General features: G+C 44.7%; 1 protein-coding gene across 3 annotated transcripts in view; it reads left to right on the forward strand.

The window, feature by feature from the left end:
* Adk (adenosine kinase) overlaps window positions 1–22,013 on the forward strand; it is a 409,106-nt gene extending 387,093 nt beyond the window's left edge. For all 3 annotated transcript variants that reach the window (XM_052733565.1, XM_052733567.1, XM_052733566.1), the window contains one exon: window positions 21,171–22,013. In XM_052733565.1, coding sequence (XP_052589525.1) covers window positions 21,171–21,295 — 125 coding nt within the window. In that variant the 3' untranslated portion in view covers window positions 21,296–22,013. The remainder of the gene's footprint in view (window positions 1–21,170) is intronic.
* Window positions 22,014–23,646: the final 1,633 nt, after the last annotated feature.

Genomic DNA, 23,646 nt, shown 5'->3' on the forward strand with positions numbered 1-23,646 from the left:
ACTGGTTATTTTTAACCCTGGTTTACTAATAAGAGAAGCAAGGCAAAGAGAAAGTGAGGGGCATGCCCATTGTCTAGTGCTGCACAGTCGCAGGGTCCGGTTCCAAACCTCTGACAATCCAGTCACTGCACTGGACGCTTCTGGAAACAGGTTTGAGAGAGATCTCATTAACGCCAAGAGCCACAGGCCAGCCTTCCTAACAAGCACCGGCTTGCTGAAGAGAAGCTGAATAAAATGACTTCATTTACTGAAGAGGGCCTTTTGTTGTCTGATAGGATGCCGAAGACTCCAGGTAAGTTTGTTGCAGCAAAGAACGAACGGAAAGTGTGGGACGGAAGGGCTGCGTGGGGACTCTGCGCAGGAGCTTCTTACGGAGCAGTCGAATGGGTTGCAGTAGGAGACAGGCAAAGCCAGACCATAAACCTCCGTGGTAATCATGAAGTCCAAACGGGCTGTATAAAGCAACTGTTTAATTGCACCCAGATAAGCTACCTAACCAATCTATCCTAAAACAGAAATGGCTTTACATCGTGAAAATAAATAGATAAACCTATTGGTTGAAACCCCAGGTTCCCATCTCCGTATCAGCAAGAGCCTTACTCCTGGGATTAGCAGTAAGCCAGCTGTTAAACTCCCATCTTGGACATAATGGAGAGGCAGTGGCAACTTTTACATTACTAAATAGTTTCTTTCTCTTTGCCTCATTGCCTGATTAACATATCTCCTTTCTGATTGACGTATTCTATCTTTAGACAGATAATATATTCATCCTGTTACTTTCAAGTTTTGCTGGCCTAAGAGTATTTCTGTCTTGTGTGACTTTGCATATCTGTATTTCAGTCTACAAACTATGGTGGTGATTTAACTCTCCGAAGTACAATAATTTTCTTTTTGTAAATTTTGAGGTTTTTGCTAAAGTATCACTCTAGCTACCTTGTGCTAATTAAATAAATCAGTACCAAACTGCCACGTGGTTGGTTCATTTAGCCAGTTAAGAGATACGCACTTACGTCATGGACTCTTATCTATAATTTGTGAGTACCCCCGGTGTACACGGATTAAATTCACAGTTCCGTCTCCAAGGTTTAGTGTGTGTACCAGATCCCTTCGGCCTTGGCAAGCACACCTCCTTGTTCTGTTTGGAGACCTTGAATGCTTTGTAACCTTTGCAGTTTTATTTCTCAATGATGAAACCACTCCTTTTACATCCTCCCTCAAAAGCCAAGTGTCAGGACTGTACCTTTTGAAACAGAGAAATTCTGTAATCTCTGACTGTGATTTCCTAATTTCCCAGGTCAGGAGACATTGCCTTGTTGTCCCGCTGTGCTTTGTCACAGCGGGTCTGCCTTTTCATTTGGAACCCTGTTTCTCACTGCCATAGGAACAAATGGAAACACTGAGAACATTTTGTGAAAAGTGCTGTCATTGTTCCCAGTGAAAGTCCCAGCAAATGAAACTGAGAAGAAAAATCATCACACATGCTATGAAAGGGGACCTGAGCAATATGTTTGCACTGGGCGTCGATACCAGCCTGTGTTAATCTACTAGGATTTAGTCATATGTTCTGTGGGAACTGTGTGGGGCCAAACCTACAGATCGTCTTCAGACAGAAAGGAGCACACCTGTGGCAGATGCTGTCTGGGTAGCCCTCAGATAAAAGCCTAGGGGCCTCTCTCAAGAACCAACATTCCTAGAGGTACAGAAGGACACAAAGAAAGGCTAAGAGCCATCTAGTTTATAACACTGTTTTTGTTGGTTGGTTTGGTTTGGGTTGGTTTGTTTGTTTGTTTGAGGGTTTGGTTTTAGTTTTTGGTTTTTTGAGACCGGGTTTCCCTGCATAGCCCTGGCTGTCCTGGAACTCACTCTGTAGCCCAGGCTGGCCTCGAACTCACAGAGATCCATCTGCCTCTGCCTCCCAAGTGCTGGGATTAAAAGTATGTGCCACCACCGCCCAGTTTAGAGCATTGTGTTTTCAGAGTTAAAAATCTGTGCTACCTCTGAGTACTTTTGATTCTCAAAATTCTCTTCATAGGTTTAACTGAGGGAATTCATTACCTCAGAGAGTGCCTATAATATGTAAAAAAACTGCCACAGTGCACGTGGATCTCTGTGAGCTCGAGGCCAGCCTGGGCTACAGAGAAAGTTCCAGGACAGGCTCCAAAGCTACACAGAGAAACCCTGTCTCGAAAAACCAAAATATATATATATATATATATATATATATATATATATATATATAAAACTCTTAAGGCCACTTAGCGACCACAGTGCAAATAACTATTCTGTTTTTCATCTAATAAAATTCCATTGTCTAATTCATATTTAGAAAATACTTTGATTTTTTCAAAATGTTTCCAGACCCAGTGCGTTGGCTCAGGGCGGGCGGAGTCACTTTCCCTGGGGACTGTACTCAGTTCGCTGGCTTGGATGCCAGGCACCTTAGCCAGAGGAGCTGTCTCGCCAGCCTGTGTCCTCCCTCCTGGATTTCTGCTTCTTGGTTTTATACAAAGACATGATGCACAATCCTGAGGTTTTTCAGTCCTGGAGCCGCTGCTCAGTTGCTCCTGCTCTGTATCTACCTTAATTAAGTCTTACTCATGAAAGCAGCCCTCATTAAACTTAGTGGGCCATTCCCCCCCACACACCAAAGAAAAGAAAAGAAAACCACAGAAGTAGAGGGAGGCCGGCTGGGAGGAGGGAGGGCGTTAGCAAGAGTGAGAAGGGTCTGAGTGGGTAAGAGGGTGAATGATCAGAATACGTTATGCACATGTGTGGACCTGTCCAAAAAGTCCCAGGAGAGGAGCAATTAAATTCCTCTCATTGTTTTTGGTGCGCCGCCACCTTCCCTTGCTTCTCCCCTCACACAGCTAGAAAGTGATGTGATGGGCATTCAGTGCGTTGTTTCCCACAGGTTTGCACTCAGAGGTCAAAACCTTTATGTGGCCACTGCCTCCTAGGGACTTACTTGAAGGTGGCCTGTACGACAGCTACCCACTGCGGAACAGCCATTTTGTAGTGATGCCACCCTTCCTGCCTTTCTGCTGTAGTAGGGTATTGTTTTGATTGATTGATTTTTTTTTTTTTTTTTTTTTTTTTTTTTGGTTTTCAAGACAGGGTTTCTCTGTGTAGTTTTGGTGCCTTTCCTGGATCTCACTCTGTAGACCAGGCTGGCCTTGAACTCACAGAGATCCGCCTGCCTCTGCCTCCCGAGTGGTAGGATTAAAGGCGTGCGCCATTGATTGATTGATTGATTGATTGATTGATTGAGGGAAAAAAAATTTAAAGTATCCAATGAAGTATGGAATTGACTTGGTCGTTAGGAATATGGAAGTCACCATAGATATTAGACCAACATCATGCAGGGGAACAAAGAGATATTCACACCTTCCAATTGTCACATACCCAGTGAAAGAAGATAATCTTTAACCAGAGTACCAAACTTCAAGAACCTGGCCTGTGACTACTTGAGCATTAACTTGGGTCTTTAGTAATTTAAGAAAGTCAAGATTATCCTTTCCCAGCATTGAAGAGTGAAGAGGCAGGACGGGGGGGGGGGGGGGGGGGGGGGGGGGGGGAATGAATATTACTTTGATTTATACAAAATGCAGAGTAATTTTAGATTGAAGTTTGACATTTTTCATAGACAATTTTTTTTTCTCAAAGATCTAATATCCTACACGGTTTCCATCTAGAAGCAACTGTTAAAAAAATGGAATTCAAAGGACTTGATCTGGTGGGATTTTTTTCTTTTCTTTCCTTTTCGAGACAGGGTTTCTCTGTGTAACAGCCTTGACTGGCCTTGAACTCAGAGATCCACCTGCCTCTGCCTCCTAAGTGCTGGGATTAAAGGCTTGCCCCACCACCACCCTGCACTGATGGGAATTTTTTAAGACTAAAATGGTATGAGCCATTATCATATAAGGAAGGGCATCATACACTGTCTTAGTTAGGGTTCTATTGCTGTGAAGACACACTATGACCACAGCAACTGTCTTAAAGGAAAGCATTTAATAGAGGCTGGCTTACAGTTTTAGAGGTTTAGTCCATTGGTGGGAAGCATGGTGACATGCAGGCAGATATGGTGCTGGAGAGGTAGCAGAGACTTCTACATCCAGATCCACAGGCAGCAGGAAGAAAGAGACACTGGGTCTGGCTGGAGATTTTGAATCCCCAAAGCCCACCCCCAGTGACACACTTCCTCCCACAAGGCCACACCTCCTAATCCCTCTCAAGTAGTACCACTCCCTGATGACCAAGCATTCAAATCTATGAGCCTGTGGGGGCCATTCTCGTTCAAACCACCACAAACACCAAAGTTCAAATTTTGTGAGCCTTAGTTTTCCTGGATTTGAAGACAATGAAGAGATGTTTACTCCAAGAAAATGATAACAATAGGAAAAGACTTTATTTAGTGCCAGAGGACCCGAGGTAACTTCATAACTAAAATGACTAAGGTTCATTTTCTTACAGTTATGACATGACAAAATGTATGTCTGTTAGTGTAGTGTCCTGACTTGGAGTATCAGTTAACCAAGTGGAACTAGTTTGAATCTTGAAGTGGATATCCCAGCTGCTATCACATGGATCTAGTCAAATTTGCCATAATCTGCCTGATCCATTGTTAGGTTCTGATGCATAATTACCTCCACAACTTAGTGAGCAGAAACAAAAAATCCATTTATTTAGATAAACCTAAGTTGGAAACTGGCCTAATCTCTGCTGGACGGTTCCCTCAGCCACCAAGTGTGATGAGATTAAGTAATGTGTCCAGCATCACTGTCAAAGCCAATATTTAAACCCAAAGTGTAACCACAAATTACTCTGCTGCTTGCTCTCTTACTAGGTCACATCACACCTCCCATTCTGTGAGGAGAGAGAACCATTGTGCTTTTCTAAAGACTGGCCTGAAGACTACCAGCCTCTGATATAACAGTTTTTTGTTGTTTCATTGGTTGGTTTTGTTTTTCTCTTTTTAAAAATAGAGCCTCGTGGCCTAGAGAGATGGCTCAGCACTTAAGAGCACTGGCTGTTCTTCCGGAGGACCCGGGTTCAGTTCCCAGCACCCACATGGCAGCTTACCACTGTCTGTAACTCCAGTTCCAGGGTATCTGACACCCTCACACAGACATATATGCAGACAAACACCAATGCACATAAAATAAAAATAAATCATTAAAAAAAATAGAGCCTCGTGTAGCATAAGTTCTCCTCAGAGTCCCTGTGTAGCTGAGGGTGACTTTGAGCTTTTGATCTTCTTCCTTTGGCCACAAGGTGCCAAGACTCCAGGCATGTGCCCACACACCCAGTTCATGACGCTAGGGATCGAGCCCAGAGCTTTCTGCGTCCCCAACCCATAACAGAGGGTTGTAGTATTGTCTTTCGTTGCATTGCTTTGAGGTTTTGTCTTTCTTTCCTGACTTCCGTCCCTCCATCCTTCTTTTCTTGTGTATATGTATGTGGTGTGTGTGTGTGTGTGTGTGTGTGTGTGTGTGTGTGTGTGTGTGTGTGCCCAACACTGATATCTTCCTTCATCACTCTTCGGCCGTATCCTTTGTGGCAGTCTCTCAGTCAAAACCAGAGCAAGTCTTGCTAGCCATTTGCACTACGGGTCTCTAATTTCTGCCTTCTGAGGCTGGAATTACAGGTAAACTGCCACACAAACCCCGAATTAGGGGGTTCTGGGGATATGAACCCTGGTCCTCATGCTTGTACAGAAAGTGCTTTTAGGCCGGGTGGTGGTGGCGCACGCCTTTAATCCCAGCACTCGGGAGGCAGAGTCAGGCAGATTTCTGTGAGTTTGAGGCCAGCCTGGGCTACCAAGTGAGTCCCAGGAAAGGCTCAAAGCTACACAGAGAAACCCTGTCTCGAAAAACCAAAAAAAAAAAAAGAAAGAAAGAAAGAAAGTGCTTTTAAACATTAAGCCATATCCCCCGCTTAATAACAGAGTTCTTAAATCAGTCTGTACCAGTATAGATAGAGACAAATTAATAAGTTTTCATAAAGATAAATGTATTCCATTTTATTTAGGAGGGGGTCCCCCCCACCCTGTATTCAGTTTTAAATTTTGCCGTGGAGGAGTTAAATTATCCATTGTTCATTAGTTATGTTAATAATTTTATGGACCTGAGAGATATCTTAACAGCTAGGTGGTGGTGACACACACCTTTAATCCCAATACTCAGGAGGCAGAGGCAGGCAGATTTCTGTGAGTTCGAGCCCAGCCTGGGCTACAGATCAAGTTCCAGGACAGCCAGGACTACACAGAGAATCTCTCGTGGCAGTAAGAGCGTGTCCTGCTCTCAAAGAGGACCAAAGTTGGATTCCAGCACCCATATGAGGAGGCTCATAACCGCCTCTAACTCCAGTTCCAGGGGCTCTGATGCCCTCTTCTGGTCTCTTCCGATCCCTACACGAATGTGCATGGAAACACACATACACATAATAAAATACCCCCAGAAGTCTGAATCCACTCCCACCCACACACAAATAGCATATAATTACCAAATTAGAAGCTTTTCTCACTTCAGATATGTGAGATGTATGAGTACCCTAACCTGGGCTATAAACACAGACCCTTGGTTTATGTTTCACTTAATTATCCAGTTAACTTTTTTTTATTTTTGAGACAATCTTACTGTGTATCCCTGCTACCTGAAACTCACAAAGATCTACCTGCCTCTACCTCACAAGGGCTGGGATTTAAGGTGAGCACCACCATGCTCTGCCAACATTAACGTTTGTAAAGTTTAGAACTATGTGTTTTTATTTCTGGCTCATAAAATGGCAAATTAAAATTGTGTCTGTCAATTAGTAATTTTAAATATCTAGGATCAACTTGCTATGAGAAGTTGTCAAGTGTAAGTCACCAATATGTATAAATAGTGATATAATGACTTCTTTCTTATGCCAACAACCACGGATCTATACCTCAGCCCCGGTGGCTGTTTCTCCTCTTCTTCTTCCTCCTCTTCTTTTTGAGTGAGGATTTCGTGTAGCCCAGGCCATCCTTAAAACTCACTATGTAGCCAAGAAGGAACTTGAACTCCTGAACTTCCTGCCTCCACTTCTCCAGTACTGGGATTATAGGTGTACCACCTACCCAATTTATGGGGTACAAGGATCAAACCCAGGGCTTCATTCATGCTAGGCAAGCACTTACATCTCTAATACCCTGGATGTGGTTTTACTTCAAACATCCCATACAACAGATAATAGAACTAAACAGGTTTCCATTTACAGTCACAACAAAGAAGAAAAAAGCATCAAGGAGTCTCTGCTTAGACAAAAGTGTAGACACTGAAGTCATTCCCATAGCTGGAGCAAAGACCATGTGTCTATATTATATCCTTACTTCTCAGTGTAGCTGGAGCAAAGACCATGTGTCTGTATATTATATCCTTACTTCTCAGTGTAGCTGGAGCAAAGACCATGTGTCTGTATATTATATCCTTACTTCTCGGTGTAGCTGGAGCAAAGACCATGTGTCTGTATATTATATCCTTACTTCTCAGTGTAGCTGGAGCAAAGACCATGTGTCTGTATATTATATCCTTACTTCTCAGTGTAGCTGGAGCAAAGACCATGTGTCTGTATATTATATCCTTACTTCTCAGTTACACGCTCTATGATGAGAGCCTGTGTTAGGTTAGCCTATCACAAGGGAACCTCTGCTCTCCTTGACTTCTGTACAGGTCAGCCCTTGCACCAACACACAGTTAAACTTTGGTTTTCATTGAATAAATACCTGCTGTGCCAGACCTAACCTTAGCAGACACAGTAGCTTTTTAAGTTAATTGAACACTCAATGTTTGTTGATTTCTTTTTCCTTGAAAATTTTGTTCTCTAATATATGGATATGTTACATGAATTCATAACTAGTTGGTAGTTGTGTTGAAGTCAGTATGAAGACAGAACATAATTTTACTGAGTAGACTGCATAGAAAACAGAAAAGTTTACATCTGAGCTCTTCTCAGTCCAAGGAAACCATTACTTTCACATCTGGATGGTCTGAGCTAGCCAAATGGAAGTAGGAATTTCCTGCCAGATGTTAGTTCCTTAAGCAACCTGTGAACATCTCTGTGAGAGGATCTGAGGCCTGGTTTGCTAAAGCCGTACCCGCCATGCAAGCTTGCTCCTAATAGGAAACAGACACTGCCCATATACTTCCACTAAAGCCAACAGTGTTTGCCATTAGGAAGTGCAAGAACGCCCAGGGCCTCATTTTGAAGGCACAACATCAGTCTCGTGGAAACTATTTCAAGAATGAACGTTCTATTGAAATTGCAAAATGTAGATGCTGACAGTGTAGTTTCACTAGTAAAAAGAAGGTGAGAAATACTGTATTGTCACAAGTATTCCAAATGACTTAAGGTCATTTAATAAAGTCAGTTTAAGACCGGAGTATTCCTCTAAAGAAAGAATCTGAATATGAAAAATTGTGAGTATTTCTGTCAACTTCCTGTTCCAGATCCACAGGGGAATTAGTAAAAATTCCATTCAGAGAAGCTGTGCACAAGAAGTAGAAACGCGTTATCCAGTTGAAACAAGAAGCCTCGTTAAGGGGAGGAAAAGGACTGTGCACATGATCTCACTGTTGCTGGCCTCCTCCGTGAGGGAAATATTGACATTTACCAGGCTGTTTGCTCCTGCTCTCTGATCTCCTGCAGTTTATTTTTATAACAACCTTATCGATGGGCCTCTTACCCAGCTCTCTAGGTTTAACTGAGTTGAGTCGATTTGTTACCACAGCTTCCAGTAGCTGTTACAGAACAAGCAAGACATCCTAATAAAGCTGTAAACGTGTTGACTCAAACAGAGTATTGATTTTACTTGGAGAGGGAAAAGCTGGCGCTTAGCACAGTGTCAGGGTGGGTGGATTTCAATGCAGTTTTTCATTGTCATCTGTCGTGGTTCTGAGACACCACGGAAAGCCATCAGAGGATAATTAGAAGTAGCAGAAATTTAGCCCCTACAATCAGTTAACCACTGGGGGGTTCTGTAGCTAATTGGCTTTTATTAAAAGTTTCTCCTACTAATAATAACTAGGAACTTTGAACAGCATCTTCAGGTAGAACAGGACCCCAAGGTTGTGACTTGTTAAATGCATGACTGTAATGACTACAAGTTCTTAGAGTTTTCTCGTTATGGTAGTTAGGCCCATCAGAGCCAAAGCCAGTGCAGAGACAGAGCTGTACATGATTTTCCTGAAAAGTCCACGTTAAGGGACTGGTAAGGCAGAAGAAGTATGCTAGCATCTTTAGGATGCTCAAGCTTTGCCCTCCACCGTGTCCAGGTGTCTAAAATGCCTGTACCTTGTTTTGTTTCTAAATGCATTTCTGTTTTTGTTTGTTTGTTTGGAACTGGGGGGACTTGTTTCTGGGTTTTGTGAGGGTTTTTTTGTTTTGAGACAGCAGTCTCATTGTGTAGCCCAGGCTGACCTGGAACTACCCCACTTGGTTGAATACTTCCACTAAAGAAGATTCTAAGATATTTCTGTTTGCTTTTCATTGCAGTCATGTGGGTGTGTGTGTGTGTGTGTGTGTGTGTGTGTGTGTGTGTGTACGCATGTGCACCACAGTGTACATGTGGAAGTCATAGCACAGCTTTATGGAGTCAGTTCTCTCCCTCCACTTTTATGTGGGGTCCAGGGATTAAACTCAGGACATCAGGCTTGAGTGGCAAGTGCTTACCCCTAAGAGCCATCTCTGGGGCCTTTTCATTGCAATCTTAATGATTAAGGTTAATGCACATCAAACCAAAGCTGAGCCAGAGCAAAGGAACTGCATCAGCCTCAAGCCTCATGAAAGGCTTTTGTGTAAACACTCACCTGCCATCTTGCAAACAGCTAGAAAAACATCAGAGTGGGGTGGGAGGAGCGACAGTCACTCCCTTAGAACAATGAACATGAACTAAATTTGACCATTTAATGCGTCTCCTCGCGTCTACAATAATTTATTCGTGTTTAGAGTGAACGTCTTACACTGCCTCCTCCTCCTCCTCCTGCCTGAGTGGTGAAGATCATGAGATCTAGGGCACAGCCGGTTCTCAAGTCTGCAGTAACAGACTTTCTGTCAAAAAGATACCAGAGGAGGCTGGGTTCTTCGACTTGGAACTGGTGCCATGTTTGAGTTTATTTGTACATGCAATTCCAAGCCAGACACTGACCGAGGTTAAATCTTTAAGCCTTGAAGCAGCATGTTGTGAGATTTTGTTACATTGAAGGGCCCACCAGGACTCATGCTCTTCTGTCAGGAGGTAGAGGAGGAAATTGGCTTTTGACCGTTGTATTTAGATCTCGTCTTCTATACTAAAGTGTTTAATGAGAGGAAAAAGGAATGGCACAGATTTATGATTCAGATTTTTAGGTGTGCATTTCAGAATCCCTGTAATACCGAAACTTACTCTGCTTTGTAGAGAAAGGCGGCCGGATAGGAAGCCGTGAACACCAAGAACATGCAGAGGGCAAAATGCAGTAGGGCCGGCCGTCACGTGTTAGCTTCAGGGTACCCTTCCCGACCAGCTGGCAGAAGTAACGGAAGCCCATTTCAAGGCAAGGAAGTTTGAGGAAGTAAGGAAGCTCATAATCATAAAGATTCTATAACCTAGACATTAAGACAATAGCTGAAGCTGGAGAGATGACCCAGTGGTTAGGAGCACTTGCCACTCTCCTGAGAACCCAGATTCAATCCCAGCACCCACATGGTGCTCACAGCTGTCTATAACCCCACGTCCAGAGGATGCTATGACCTCTTCTAGCCTCCAAGGGCACTAGGCATGCATGTGGTGCAGACATACATACATGCAGACAAAACATCCATTCGTGTTTAAAAAAAACATGGTACGTACTCACTCATAAGTGGATTCTAGATATAAAGCAAAGGACAATCAGACTGCAACCCACAGAACCAGGGAGGCTACATAGGGGGGGACCCTAGGATGACTGTGGCTTATAATAAGTTTTGGTTTTACTCAATTACTGGGCATGCTTTAGTGAAACATTTCACTATTAGGATAAGAATTTTTACTGTATCAAGCTGATAATAGAAAAATAAATAAATAATAGAAAAAAATATAGTTTAAAAACAAAAAACTCAATACATGTTTGATTTTCAGCCCCATCATTAACTAACTTGGAAAGTGTTCCAATATGAAATGTCCCCTCCAAAATTCAAGTGTTGCCAGGATGATGGCATTAAGAGGTAGGGCCTTCCCGGGCTGATTAGTCCATGAATGGGATTAAAGGGGTTTCAGGGCTATAGCTGTAGCCTGCATCAGGTCCTGTGTTCAATCCCCAGGGCCTGAAAATAATACTAATAATGTCTTTATAGAGGTTTCAACCAAGCTGTGATTCTCCTTCCCACCTTCCTCCATGTGAAATAAGAGAAGGCCCTCACCCAACCAGATGGCAGCAGCTTGATCCAGGATTCCCCTATTAAACCCAATGGCTGTTCTTTATCAATAATCATGTCAGGTATTCAGTTATCATAGTACAAACAAGCAAAAACAAGAGTCTATAGAAATATAGTTTAACACCATTAAGCCCCATTTTCCTCAACTTTAGAAATAAAGATGATGATCTACCTTGTTTGCATTTTTCTGAAAGTCAAATGAAATGTTGACAAAGCATGATGCGTGGCCCATAGAGAGGATTATCTGTTATAACTGTCACCTCTTTTTTTTTTTTAAGATTTATTTATTTATTATGTATACAGAAGAGGGTGCCAGATCTCATTACAGATGGTTGTGAGCCACCATGTGGTTGCTGGGAATTGAACTCAGGACCTCTGGAAGAGCAGTCGGTGCTCTTAACCTCTGAGCCGTCTCTCCAGCCCTAACTGTCACCTCTTACAAGAACCAGAACTGGAGGTCTTCACTGGGTGGAGCCAGGCGGTGACTGTAGATCTGGGTCAGCAGCAGGTAGTGGTGACCACGTCTTCATTAGATAAAGCTATTGGGCTGCTTACACATCTGCTTCCAGTCTCACAGCCTGCCTCCTGGATGACTTTGCATCCGTTCTGGCTTCTGGAAGAGCATGGAAGAGCACCAGCTTATCATTCTAGTTCTTAGACTGCTATCATGAGATGCTGGAAGGATCATAAGTTTTTACTCTTGGTGGCTCAGATGCCATTCCTTGGTCCAGTAGATAATTAAGTTGATTGGCGTGTACAGAACATTTCAGCTGACCTCCCTCGGTGATGCTGGGTATGAAGCAAGTTTCCTTAAAACCAGCAGGTGGGTAGGCTCTATAGACGGATGTATTTGCATTCTTCATGTGTAGCCTTCTCCTCATCTCTATGGTTTTCAAGTGTTCCCGACAATATGACCCATGTTTTCCACTCACTGAAGCTTCCTCACTGACCTCCATGTCCGCTCTTTCTTATACTCCATTCCATTTTCTCATAGCCAAAATAATCATTTTAAGAGGAAGTTCAGTTATTTTTTTCTTGTGGTTCTATCTGCAGTGGCTTCATGTCGGAGTGACACAAAAAGTCCATGGTCTTACAATGGTCTAAAAGAACTCTGTGACCTTCGGTTCCTGTCCCTTCCCCTCACCCTAGCTGCAAGTTCCATCTTTACTGCTCCCCTTCCAGGCTTAAATACTTTGCACAATTGAAGTGTGACACTCAAACTCGCAGTCGGTCTGTGGTGGGGCTTATGCAGTAAGAGCCGCTGCTCCAAGCACAGTGCTTGGGACAGCATCCTAGAATGCTGTAGGGGCCTCCTGCTAAATCTCGCTGGTAACGCTCCCTCTCCTAGTAAGTTCAAACTTACTAGTAAGTTCTGCCAGAGAGACCTAAGCAGACTGCTGTAACCGAAGCTCAGCTGTCTGGCTCTCTGAGATCCGTATCACATCCCTGGAGATCTGTAACATCTGCTCTCCATGCTGCGTTTCTTGTCATGTCCTCAATACAGCTGACCTATTACTGTTCTCCAGAAGGTCCTTTCTCTAACACTCCCTTCTCTTTCTTCTGGGTATAATGTCCATCTCTTAGAGCACCCACCAAGACCCTGCTCATGGCACCTTCTCCAGGAAGCACTTCTTGATGTCTCCAAATACACAGATTTTTTTTTTCTCCTGAGGTAGAAAATCTAAGACCAACCCTCGATTATCCATCTTTGAATTCTTTGGTATCTAGCTCAGTACCTAGATACTCAGATATGCAGCCTTTCCAGAATTAGAGCCTGTGAGTTAGCAGCCTCACCTGCCATGGGGCAGCTTGGACCTGGTGTCTGGGGGTGCAGACAGTGAGAAGGTAAGCAAGTGGGTGTAAGAAAACACCAAAGCTGACACCACAGGGCAGGCATCTTTGCTTTGCTTCTTTTGGAGGGCTGTATGTTTGTTTGTTTGTTTGTTTGTTTTTAAGACAGGGTCCCCAGGCGTGGTGGTTCACACCTTTAGTTTTAGCACCAGAACTGGGTGGTTCTCTGTGAGTTCAAGGCCAGCCTGGTCTACATAGCAAGTTCCAGGACAGCCAGGATTATAGAGAGAGCCTGTCATTCATACAGAGATAGATGATTGATAGGTAGGTAGGTAGGTAGGTAGATAAGTAGGTAAGTAAGTAAGTAGGTAGGTAGTTAGGTAGGTAGGTAGGTAGGTAGGTAGGTAGATAAGTAGGTAAGTAAGTAAGTAGGTAGGTAGGTAGGTAGGTAGACAGACAGACAGATAGATAGAGGCAGGGTCTCACTCAGTGGCCCAGACTAGCCTGGACCCACTAGGAAACATTAGCTGCCACACCCAGCTTCTACAAGGTGGATGTCATTTTAAAAAAGAAAATAAAGACCTGAAAACTAAATTGACCCAGAGATGACAGAGAGCAGTGTGTGTGCGCACACATGTAGACAGGAAAGAGTTCCGTACGATTGCTTGCTAAAATATCGTATCAGGTTTGCTTTAATTGCATGGTAATGCCTTTAAGGACAAAGGTAATTACATGATAACTTGTGTTACTACTCCCACATTATCTCTTAATAACTATGTAATTAACTTGTCACTACCATACAGTGTGAAGTTTGATACTACTTACATATAAAAAGCATCGATAACTTCAGTGAACAAGCTGGAGTGAGGCCAGGGACAAAGGCAGTGTGAAAAGCAAATGATTAATTAGATCGTTGTACCTGTCCAGAGAACTGAAACCAAAGCCACAGAGCTGCAGAGCTGGGCTGGGTGCTGTGTCTTTCTGAAGAGAGCAAGCATGCGCCAGAGAGGCAGCCGAGACAGCTGAGGAATAGCTGGGCTGGGTATAATACAGAAGCCCTGTACGCTCGCTTCTGTTTGGGGAGGGTTTCTTTTTAAGTAAACGCAGTGGGGGGTTGTTTGGTTGTGGTTGTTGAGACATGGTCTCACTATGTCTTCTAAGCTAGCCTGGAACTGGACCTTCTCCCTGCCTCAGCCTCCTGGGGACTAGGATCACAAGCATGCACCACTCTGCCTGGATCAAAATAAAAAAATAAAAATAATGAAAAAACCAGCTAGATGAGGTGGCAGGCACCTATAATCCAAGCCCCTGGGAGGTGGAGACTGGAGTGTAGTGGGTAGCCATTCCAGCTTTGATCTGGAAGTTCCAACCCCCATTGAGACTTCGGCAACTGTCATGCCTACAAGGCGGGGCCAAGGGAGGTGCCTGGAGACCCGAGATCTGGATGGGCCAGCGCTCTCTCTCTGTTCCGGGACCCTGGACAGTGGAGGTGGGCCAAGCAGAGCTCCAGAGAACACCTCTGGACTGCGATACACCTTCCCCAGACCCCGCGACCTACCTATCCCTTAATTTGTAAGTTATGCCATTAAATAAATCTCCTTTTAACTACGTGGAGTGGCCTTAATAATTTCACCAATACTGGAGGACCAGGAGTCGAAGGCTATCTCAGCTATATAGTGAACTTGGGGCCAACCTAGGCTACATGAGATTTTGTCTCCAAACAGAGGAAATCCTTATTCCTTTCATTGCACCAGCATCTTGAATTTGTATGTATGGCACACATGCCATGGATGTGCAGCACCAGAATCTGACTCACGGCTGGTGAGAGGAAAACTAGGGTGGCCACTTGGGAACTAGTCTGGCAGTTCCTTACACACTAAACATATGCTCGCCATATGATCCAGCAATTGTGTTCCTTGGCTGCCCAAATGAGTTGAAAACTTATGTCTGCACAAAAACCTGTACACAAATGTTTATAGCAGTTTTACTTATAAATGACAAGACTCAGAAGCAACCAAGATGCTCTTCAGCCTGTAGGTAAATGAATGAGCAAGCTGTGATGCATGCAGTTAACCGTGATTGAGCCGATACGCAGTGATGGCTCGGTGGTTAAGAGCACTGGATACACTTGAGGAGGACCCGGGTTTGATTCCCAGCACTGACATGGCGGTTCACAACCATCTGTGACTCCAGCGTCAGAGGATCTGACTCCCTTTTCTGGCCTCCAAGGGCACCAGGCACATGGTACACAGACATACATGCAGGTAAAATACCCATACACATAAAAACAATAAATCTTAAAATAACTTTTAAAAAAATGAAGAAGAAGAAATGAGCTAATGGGGCTGGGAGGGTGGCTTAATGTGTCAAGGTGCCTGCCACGGAGACCAAAGACTGGAGTTCAATACCCCAGTCCTACTTGGTGGAAGGAGAGAACTGACTCCAGCAAATTGGCCTCTGACCTCCACATACCTGCCATGACACGAATCATCTACCTCCACACTAAATAAATAAGCATAAAATAAGTAAATATTGTCAAAATAGTCAATTTTATGTTACATATCTTTTTCAAGGTACAAAAGTATCTTAGAAGCCAGGAGTGGTGGCACACACCTTTAACCCCAGCACTGGGGAGGCAGAGGCAGGTGGATCACTGTGAGTGGAGGCCAGCCTGGGCTACAGACCAGCCAGGGCTGCACAATGAGACCGTGTTGGGGGGAACTTAAGCTGGTCATTCACTCACATTATAAAGGGATTCTTTATCTTTCTTTATTAGCATATACATTAAATAACTTTATGGTCTTTAAGACTAATAAAGATGACTTTTTGAAGGTCCCACTTATAATTGATTATGTAATATCTGTAATTCATCTTTGCTGGTTTTTAAAAATAGATTATTGAAAAGCTGATACTCTCCTGGGGCCAGAGGTCTTAGCTTTTGTCAGCATCCAGGTTTTCCTTGTCAAAGCAAATGAGTCTTTAGAGCCCATTCTTCTCTTAGAAGGAGGGTGCCGGCACTTAGCCTCACAGAACATTCCATCACATGAGCTTTTCTCACAAAGATCATAGCAGGAGGAATGAGGAAAACAGATGTTGCTTATAAGGCTTCTAATAGACGTGTTTCCATTGTAAGCCGATCCCACTCTGAATCTGGAGTCGGCTCCGTTCGCTGTGTGGGCCGAACGTTTCAGTCTCATAGTTTGTCAGAAAGCTTATACAGACCTTTGCCTGTTACCTGAAATCTCAGTGATAAAAAATACTCTTGAGAGAATGAGTTCACATTCTTCCAAAGACATCATCCTATTAACCAAATTAATTCTCTTCTGTAATTGGACAAACTTTCTTTATCAAATACAGAGCGTTTTCTGGGCCTTGGAGGGGGGGAGCACATAAATCTGGTGTAATGATCTCTACAGGTCATTGTACACAGCTTCAAATTAACCTTCAACTCCACCCTGCTCCCTACGCTGCCCAGGACCTCAGGGAAGGCCGGAAGTCGCCCGCAGAACAGTTCCTCATTATCCTCAGTCCTGAGCATGTGAGCACAGCAGCCGCTCAGGTGCCCCTGAGGGTTGTAGCACAGGTTTTTCTGGTTTTTCCTCTTGTGACTACACTTTCTTCCTTCCTTCCTTCCTTTCTTCCTTCCTTCCTTTCTTTTATGTTTTTATGGCTTTATTGTAGTATAATTGTTTGATTGTAGTGTAATTGACATACAATAAAATACACATTCTTAAGTGCAGTTTTATAAACCTTGAAGTGTGCTATGCCCGTCCTTTGAGCGTCTCAACCATTCCCATGCCCTTCCTTAACCCTTCTTTCCTTTCTCATCCATCGGGATGGCCTCCACTTGGGAACCTTCACAATAAGGGAAGTTCATTTACAAGTCTGTCATGTCTGCGCTCATTTACATGGGTAAATAGCTAGAGATAAAATGACTGAGTCATAGAGTAGGTTAATTTAACTTTTTATAATGAGGTTTAATTTTATTTTATATGTATGAGTGCTTGCCTGCATGTATGTCTGTGCACCACATGTGTGCCTGGTGCCCTAGGAGGCCAGAAGAGGACTTGGATTCCCTGGAACTGGAGTTACAAACTGTTGCAAGTTGACATGTGGGTGCTGGGAATGGAACTCCAGTCTTCTGCCTGAGTAGCCTGTGTTCTTAATGACTGAGCCATCTCTCCAGCCCCAAACTTGACTTTTTAAAACACTGATCAATCGTTTTCCAAAGTGCTCTTGTCAGTTTACATTCCCAGGGGCCAGTTAGATGGCTCACTGGGTACAGGCATGCACTGGCAAACCTAACAACCGAATTCAGTTCCTGGAACTCTCATAAAGGTGCAAGGAGAGACCGGAACCACTCACCCTCTGTGGAACACGTTCCCTCACACACATCATACTCGGGCGGTGGTGATCAGTAAAGTCTCCTTTACATTCCCTAAGTCGGTATGCCTTTGTCATTTTATGTCATTTTAGTGACCACAGTGGCACTGCTGCATTCGGCATGTGTGTTTGGCACGTGTTTCTCTTGGCTGGCTTTTTTTTTTTTAAATTGAGTTGTTTCTTGTTACTGAGGTACAAAGTGAGTTTGATGAAATCCCAATTATTGTGACTTCTCTAAGTCTGTACTTAGGATCAGGGATTGTCACAGTGACCGACCCAAGCTCACGGATTTTATCCTGTCATTTCTCAGATGCCGTACATAGTCTTACTTTATGTTTTGCTGTGGGTTTGGTTGGTTGGTTGGTTTTTGTTTACGCGGTACTGAGGATTGAACGGAGGGCCTCTCATGGCCTAGAAAGTGCTCTACCACTGAGCCGCACCCCAGGCCTTCACCCCGTTTCCTTTAATTCTGTTTCTGAGTTTTGAGGCAGGGTCTTCTGACGATGCCCAGACAGGCCTCCTGCCTCAGCCTCCCTGGTAGCTGGACTTACATAAAGCCAAGTTTCACCGGCTTCCTGTCAGCTCTTGATGGGGGCTGCCCTGAGCGGGTGGCAGGTTCTGCAGAGCTGACGGCAGCAGGCCTCAGCTTGCGAGCGCCCACATTCCCCATCACCCGGCTCTATTTTCTGTTCCTTCGTGCGGCCTTATCATTTGCAGCGGCTGGTCTTACACGACTTTCTCAGACATATTCCCAGGTATTTCACAAGTTTGGTACTATGAGTAAATAGCATTTGAATGTCACTTTTAACTGTTCACTATCAGCTGTAGATGCTGCCTGTGTGCGTGTGTGTATGCGCTGGTGTAGCCCCTCGGGTGATTTTTTCAGCTGGTGTCTTCCAGCCTCACTGAACTCGGTAGCTCTAGTAACAGTTTTCTAGATTCCATGGGGTTCTTGGAGAGATGCATTTCTGCATATATGCAGGGTTTTTGCTTGTGTTACTGTTTTTGTTTTTTGGTTTTTTTTTTTTTTTTTTTTTTTTTTGGTTTCTCTGTGTAGCTTTGCGCCTTTCCTGGAACTCACTTGGTAGCCCAGGCTGGCCTCGAACTCACAGAGATCCGCCTGCCTCTGCCTCCCGAGTGCTGGGATTAAAGGCTCGCGCCACCACCGCCCGGCTTGTTTTTGTTTTTGAAGCATAGTCTCCTGTTACCCAAGCTGGCCTCAAACTTCACTGAGTGGCTGAGGATGACCTTGAACTCCTAATCTTCTTGCCTGAAGCTCCCAAGTGCTAGAATTAAAGGTTGGGCTACACTGCCATGCCAAAATGGACTAGGAATTCTACTCTTTGGCATTATCAATACCATAGAGTGCTTAGCAGTGTTCCTGCCTCAACCCCCCAGATGGACATTTCCAACTTTTTGTAGAGGGAAGAGATGAGGCAGGGTCTCACTGTGCAGCTCTGGCTGTCTGGAATTCTCTATGTAGACCAGGCTGGCCTCAAACTCACACAGAACCACCTGCCTCTTTGGGGACCGTGGTACACCTGAGGTGGACGTGGGCTTATCCAGACAAGAGTGATGTGGGGTCTTCTCTATAAGAAGCTCTTTCTGCGACAGGGTCTTGCTATGTAGTCCTAGCCGCCCTGGAGCTCAGAGCTGCTGGCCTCTGCCGGGGTCAGAGGTGCCCCACCCCCAGCATGGCTTTTACTTACAGTAGCCACAAGGCTGGTCAGGCTAAGGACCTCTGACAACCTGTCTCTCTCAGGGAAGTGTCCAGTTCACCTGATGTGGCAGAGCTGTGACTTAAGGTGTTCATCGTGTTTCTTAATTATCCCTTCTCATGTGCCAAGTCCATAGTAACCTCACTGCTTCTCACGGATTTATACTGGCCTTCTCTGACTCTGTCTGTCTGTCTGTCTGTCTGGTCAGTCTGTCTAGAAATGTATTTGTTTCGGCCTCCTCATACTCCCCATTCCATTCTCTCAACCCCGTGACACTCTGGACAGGTCTGGGTTGTCGCACCTTGTGTGTGACCTCATAGCCATGCACAGTAAACTAGAGTCATTTTCGAGTCCCCCTTTGTTCCTCCCTTTCTTAAGCCCTTTGTGACTAATGTAAAATATTTGAAGAACTTTGTTTCTTATAATTTGTCTTTAGTTCATTTGTTTCTAGAAGGAGAATAACCCTGGCTCCTTTTATTCCAATTTGGTGAGAAGCCGTCTTCAATGCTGTTCCTATGTTATCTTTTTGGTTTTTTTCAAGACAGGGTTTTTCTCTATGTAGCCTTGCGCCTTTCCTGGAACTCGCTTTGGAGACCAGGCTGGCCTCGAACTCAGAGATCCACCTGTCTCTGCCTCCCGAGTGCTGGGATTAAAGATGTGCACCACCACCACCCGGCAATGTTATCTTTTTTGGTTTTTCAAAACAGGGTTTTTCTGTGTAACAGTCCTACTGTCCTGGAACTTTCTCTGTAGACTAGGCTGGCCTCGAACTCACAGAGGTCTGCCTGCCTTTGTTTCCCAAGTGCTGGATTAAAGGCATGTGCCACCATGCCTGACCTATGTTATCTTTATGTAACTGTCCGACCAGTCTGGTGCTCAGCTGGAGAAGTTAGTGGATTTCATTGCTGCCTCTGGAAAGAACACCTTCGTAACAGGTGTTCTCTCTCTCTCTCTAATTTTGTTGGTTTTTTTTTTTTTTTTTTTTTTTTTTCCGAGACAGGGTTTCTCTGTGTAGCTTTGCACCTTTCCTGGAACTTGCTTTGTAGACCAAGCTGGCCTTGAACTCACAGAGATCCACCTGGCTCTGCCTCCCGAGTGCTGGGATTAAAGGCGTGCGCCACCACCGCCCGGCATAATTTTGTTGGTTTTTGAAGCAGACTCTCACATGGCTCAGGCAGGCCTTGAGTTCCCTGGGGAACCTAGGATGACTGAAACCCCGCCGCTCCTCTGCCGCTCCTGCCCCTCCTCCGGAGCGCGAGCCTGCAGGAGCGCACCGCCTGCCTGACACCATTTGGAATCTCTTGAAACCGCACTGTACTGGGGGTTTCAGTAAAGAAGGGATCCACAAGGAAGGGGAGGGAGTTAGACTGTAACTTTATCAGCAAAGACCCCAAGAAATGCGCCTCTCCAGAGCTTGCCTTAAACCTTCCCTCTAAGTGAGAAGCACTGTGCGTGGTGTGTTCGCTACTTCAGTCCTCTGACTAAATGCCGGACGGACACCGGGGAGGGAGGGTTTGCCTCTCTCACCTTCAGAGGCTGCAGTAGAGCAAAGCAGTTCACAGGTGACCGCCCGGAAGCCGAGACTGTCTGCACTGCCTGCTTCCTCTCCCCTTCTCACCCCACTCAGGCCCCAGCTACCTGGGTGGTGCCCCCCACCACCCCAAGCGGGCACGTCTCACTCCCGTGGTCACCAACGTGCCTATGGGCAGTCCAGACGGACTCTCCTAGTCCGCTGGACGCGTCTCGGTCCATCAAGCTGACAGTCAAGATGAACCTGCATGGTGAAACAGAGTCCCTGGTGACAGGTGAGCTCTTGATGTTTCTAATGCTGTTCCACACCCCTTAGGTTCTCTCTCTTGTCTGTTCTAGGGTTTCTCTCTCAACTGGTCTATGACAAGCCTCTGACCGAATGCATCCGCGCTGGCCACTATGCAGCAAGTGTGATCATTAGGAGAACTGGCTGCACCTTTCCCGAGAAGCCAGACTTCCACTGATGGGAGAAGGGAAACTCAGGCTGGGCGGTACAAGCTGCGGTGACCACGTCCTGAGCGTTCCTGCCATAGGAAAGAGTAAACTCCTCTGCTGTCTCTGCCAACCATGATTCTCATTCATTTAGAGGGCTCGGTACTGCTCCTAGAACCTTTGGTCTCCGAAATCTGGGGGGAAAATGTTTATTTCCATAGTTTGTTAGTGCCTCTTAAATGTCAATAGGAACACAACATTTCAATAGAAATTTTTATTTCATTTTTGACTGTAAATTCATCGGTATTTAGTAAATGGATCGGTTTTTTTGTTTTTTTTTTTAACATTTCTGCTTTAAATACAGGTGCAATTTAATATAATAGACTTTTTAAAGAAAATAATGCTAACATCATTCTTGAGCTTTTTATATGAATATATTTAATTTGGAAGTGTGTATGCACACACGTCATATATATATAAATATATATATATAAATTTACCTGATAACTGGTCAAATAAGGTACAGAAATGTTTATCACACCAAATTATTCCACATAAGCTCTTCAGTGTGCTTCAGACATATGATGGACTTGGGACAACTGATTCCCCCAATATTTGCATTATGTTCTTCGAATCATAGCCTTGTGCTTACTTATGGTACTCTGTAATTTGATACAAATAAATTACCATATAAGAATCTTTTCTGTCTTGGCTTACGCTCAATAAAACTAAGGAAGAAATTGTTATTTAGTACTGGGTCCCATATGATTTTATTGATGGGATGAGGGAAAGAAATATAGTACATTATAAATATGTGTGTGCATATACATACACACATACACACACACACACACATACATTATAAGAGACCAGTAAGCATTCTTTTTTGGTGTTTTCCTTTCTTTCAGGGTGACTTGTAGGAGTGGAATTGCTAGATCATATCTAAATTTTTTCTTTTGAGACAGGGACTTGTGTAGTTCTATCTGGCCTGGAACTCGCTCTTGTAGACCAGGCTGGCCTCCAACTCACAGAGATCCACCTGCCTCTGCCTCACCACTCCTGGTCATATGTAACCTTTTTTAAGGAACCACAAAAACTTTCCCACACAACTGCAGAGCTCCCCATTCCCTCTGGCTGTGATAACTATAATCCTAGCACCCGGGAAGCTAAGACAGGTGATCACCAGCTCAGGGCCAGCCTGCGCTACTTCACAAAGCCTGTTTCCAAAACCCAAAGCATATTTTTATACTTACAGAAGTGTGTTACACTCCCAGCTTCTGCACGCTTTTAATCCGACACTCATTCCTGCCTGTCCTCACAGTGACAGCCAGCCCGCTGAAGGAGCCATGGGTGAGGGTATGCATGGAGACTCAGGGGCAAGCATGTGCTTGTAGAGGCCAGAAGTCAGCCCCAGGTGTCCTCCAGGCAGCACCCACCTTGTGTTTTGAGGCAGGATTTCTTCTTGACCTGGAACTTGAATGGCCCAGGCTCTCGGGATCTGCCCGACTCTGCCTCCCCAGCACTGGGGTCACAAGCACACAGCACTGTTTGCTTCTTGATAAGGAATTCCACATCTATGCTGCCTCACTGGGGACCCAGCCTCCAGCAGGTGAACAAGACAAGCCAGAGCACCGTGCGGTTGCAGGGCTCGGGTAATTGTGGTGGACATGTTAAGGAGCCCGAGAACTGTTTCCTGGAGTGGCTGCACCCCTTGAGATTCCTAATAGCAACACAAGGTTCCCACTTTGCCACATCCTCACCCACCGACACTTGTTCTTCTACATCTTAACACCCATCATAGTGGCTATGAAGTGGTCTCTCCTGTAGTTTTCCCTTGATTTCCCTAATGACTATTGATTTGGGCGTCTCTTCACATGCTGTCAGCTCTGTATGTTACCATTCGGCCTGATGTGTTTTCAGATCCTTTTCTGATTCTGTAAGTGAGACATTTATCTTACTATTAAGTTGTATTTTCAGTATGTTCCATACGATGACTAAGGCTATTTTCTCCCATATGTGGGTTGTCCTTTCTGTTTCTAGGGATGCTGTGGCCAGCATGAGTTTCAGTCAGTGCAGGCCAGTTCTGACTATAGCTTTTCCATTTTTTTCCTTATAGCCAGGTTTCCCTGTGTAGCCCTGGCTGTCCTGGAACTCACTGTAGCCCAGGCTGGCCTCAGACTCTGAGATCTGCCTGCCTCTGCCTCCCGAGTGCTGGCATTAAAGGCGTGAACCACCACTCCTTGGCCAAGTCAGAATATTTAGTTCTGCATTTTATCCCAAGGCTTAAGAGCACTGGCTGCTCTTCCAGAGGACTCAAATTCAATTCCCAGCAGCCACATGGCAGCTCACAACTGTCTGTAACTCCAGGCCCAGGGGATCCTAT

Source organism: Peromyscus californicus, unplaced genomic scaffold (assembly GCF_007827085.1).
Source record: "Peromyscus californicus insignis strain IS unplaced genomic scaffold, ASM782708v3 Scaffold_12__1_contigs__length_115047231, whole genome shotgun sequence".
NCBI lineage: Eukaryota > Metazoa > Chordata > Mammalia > Rodentia > Cricetidae > Peromyscus > Peromyscus californicus.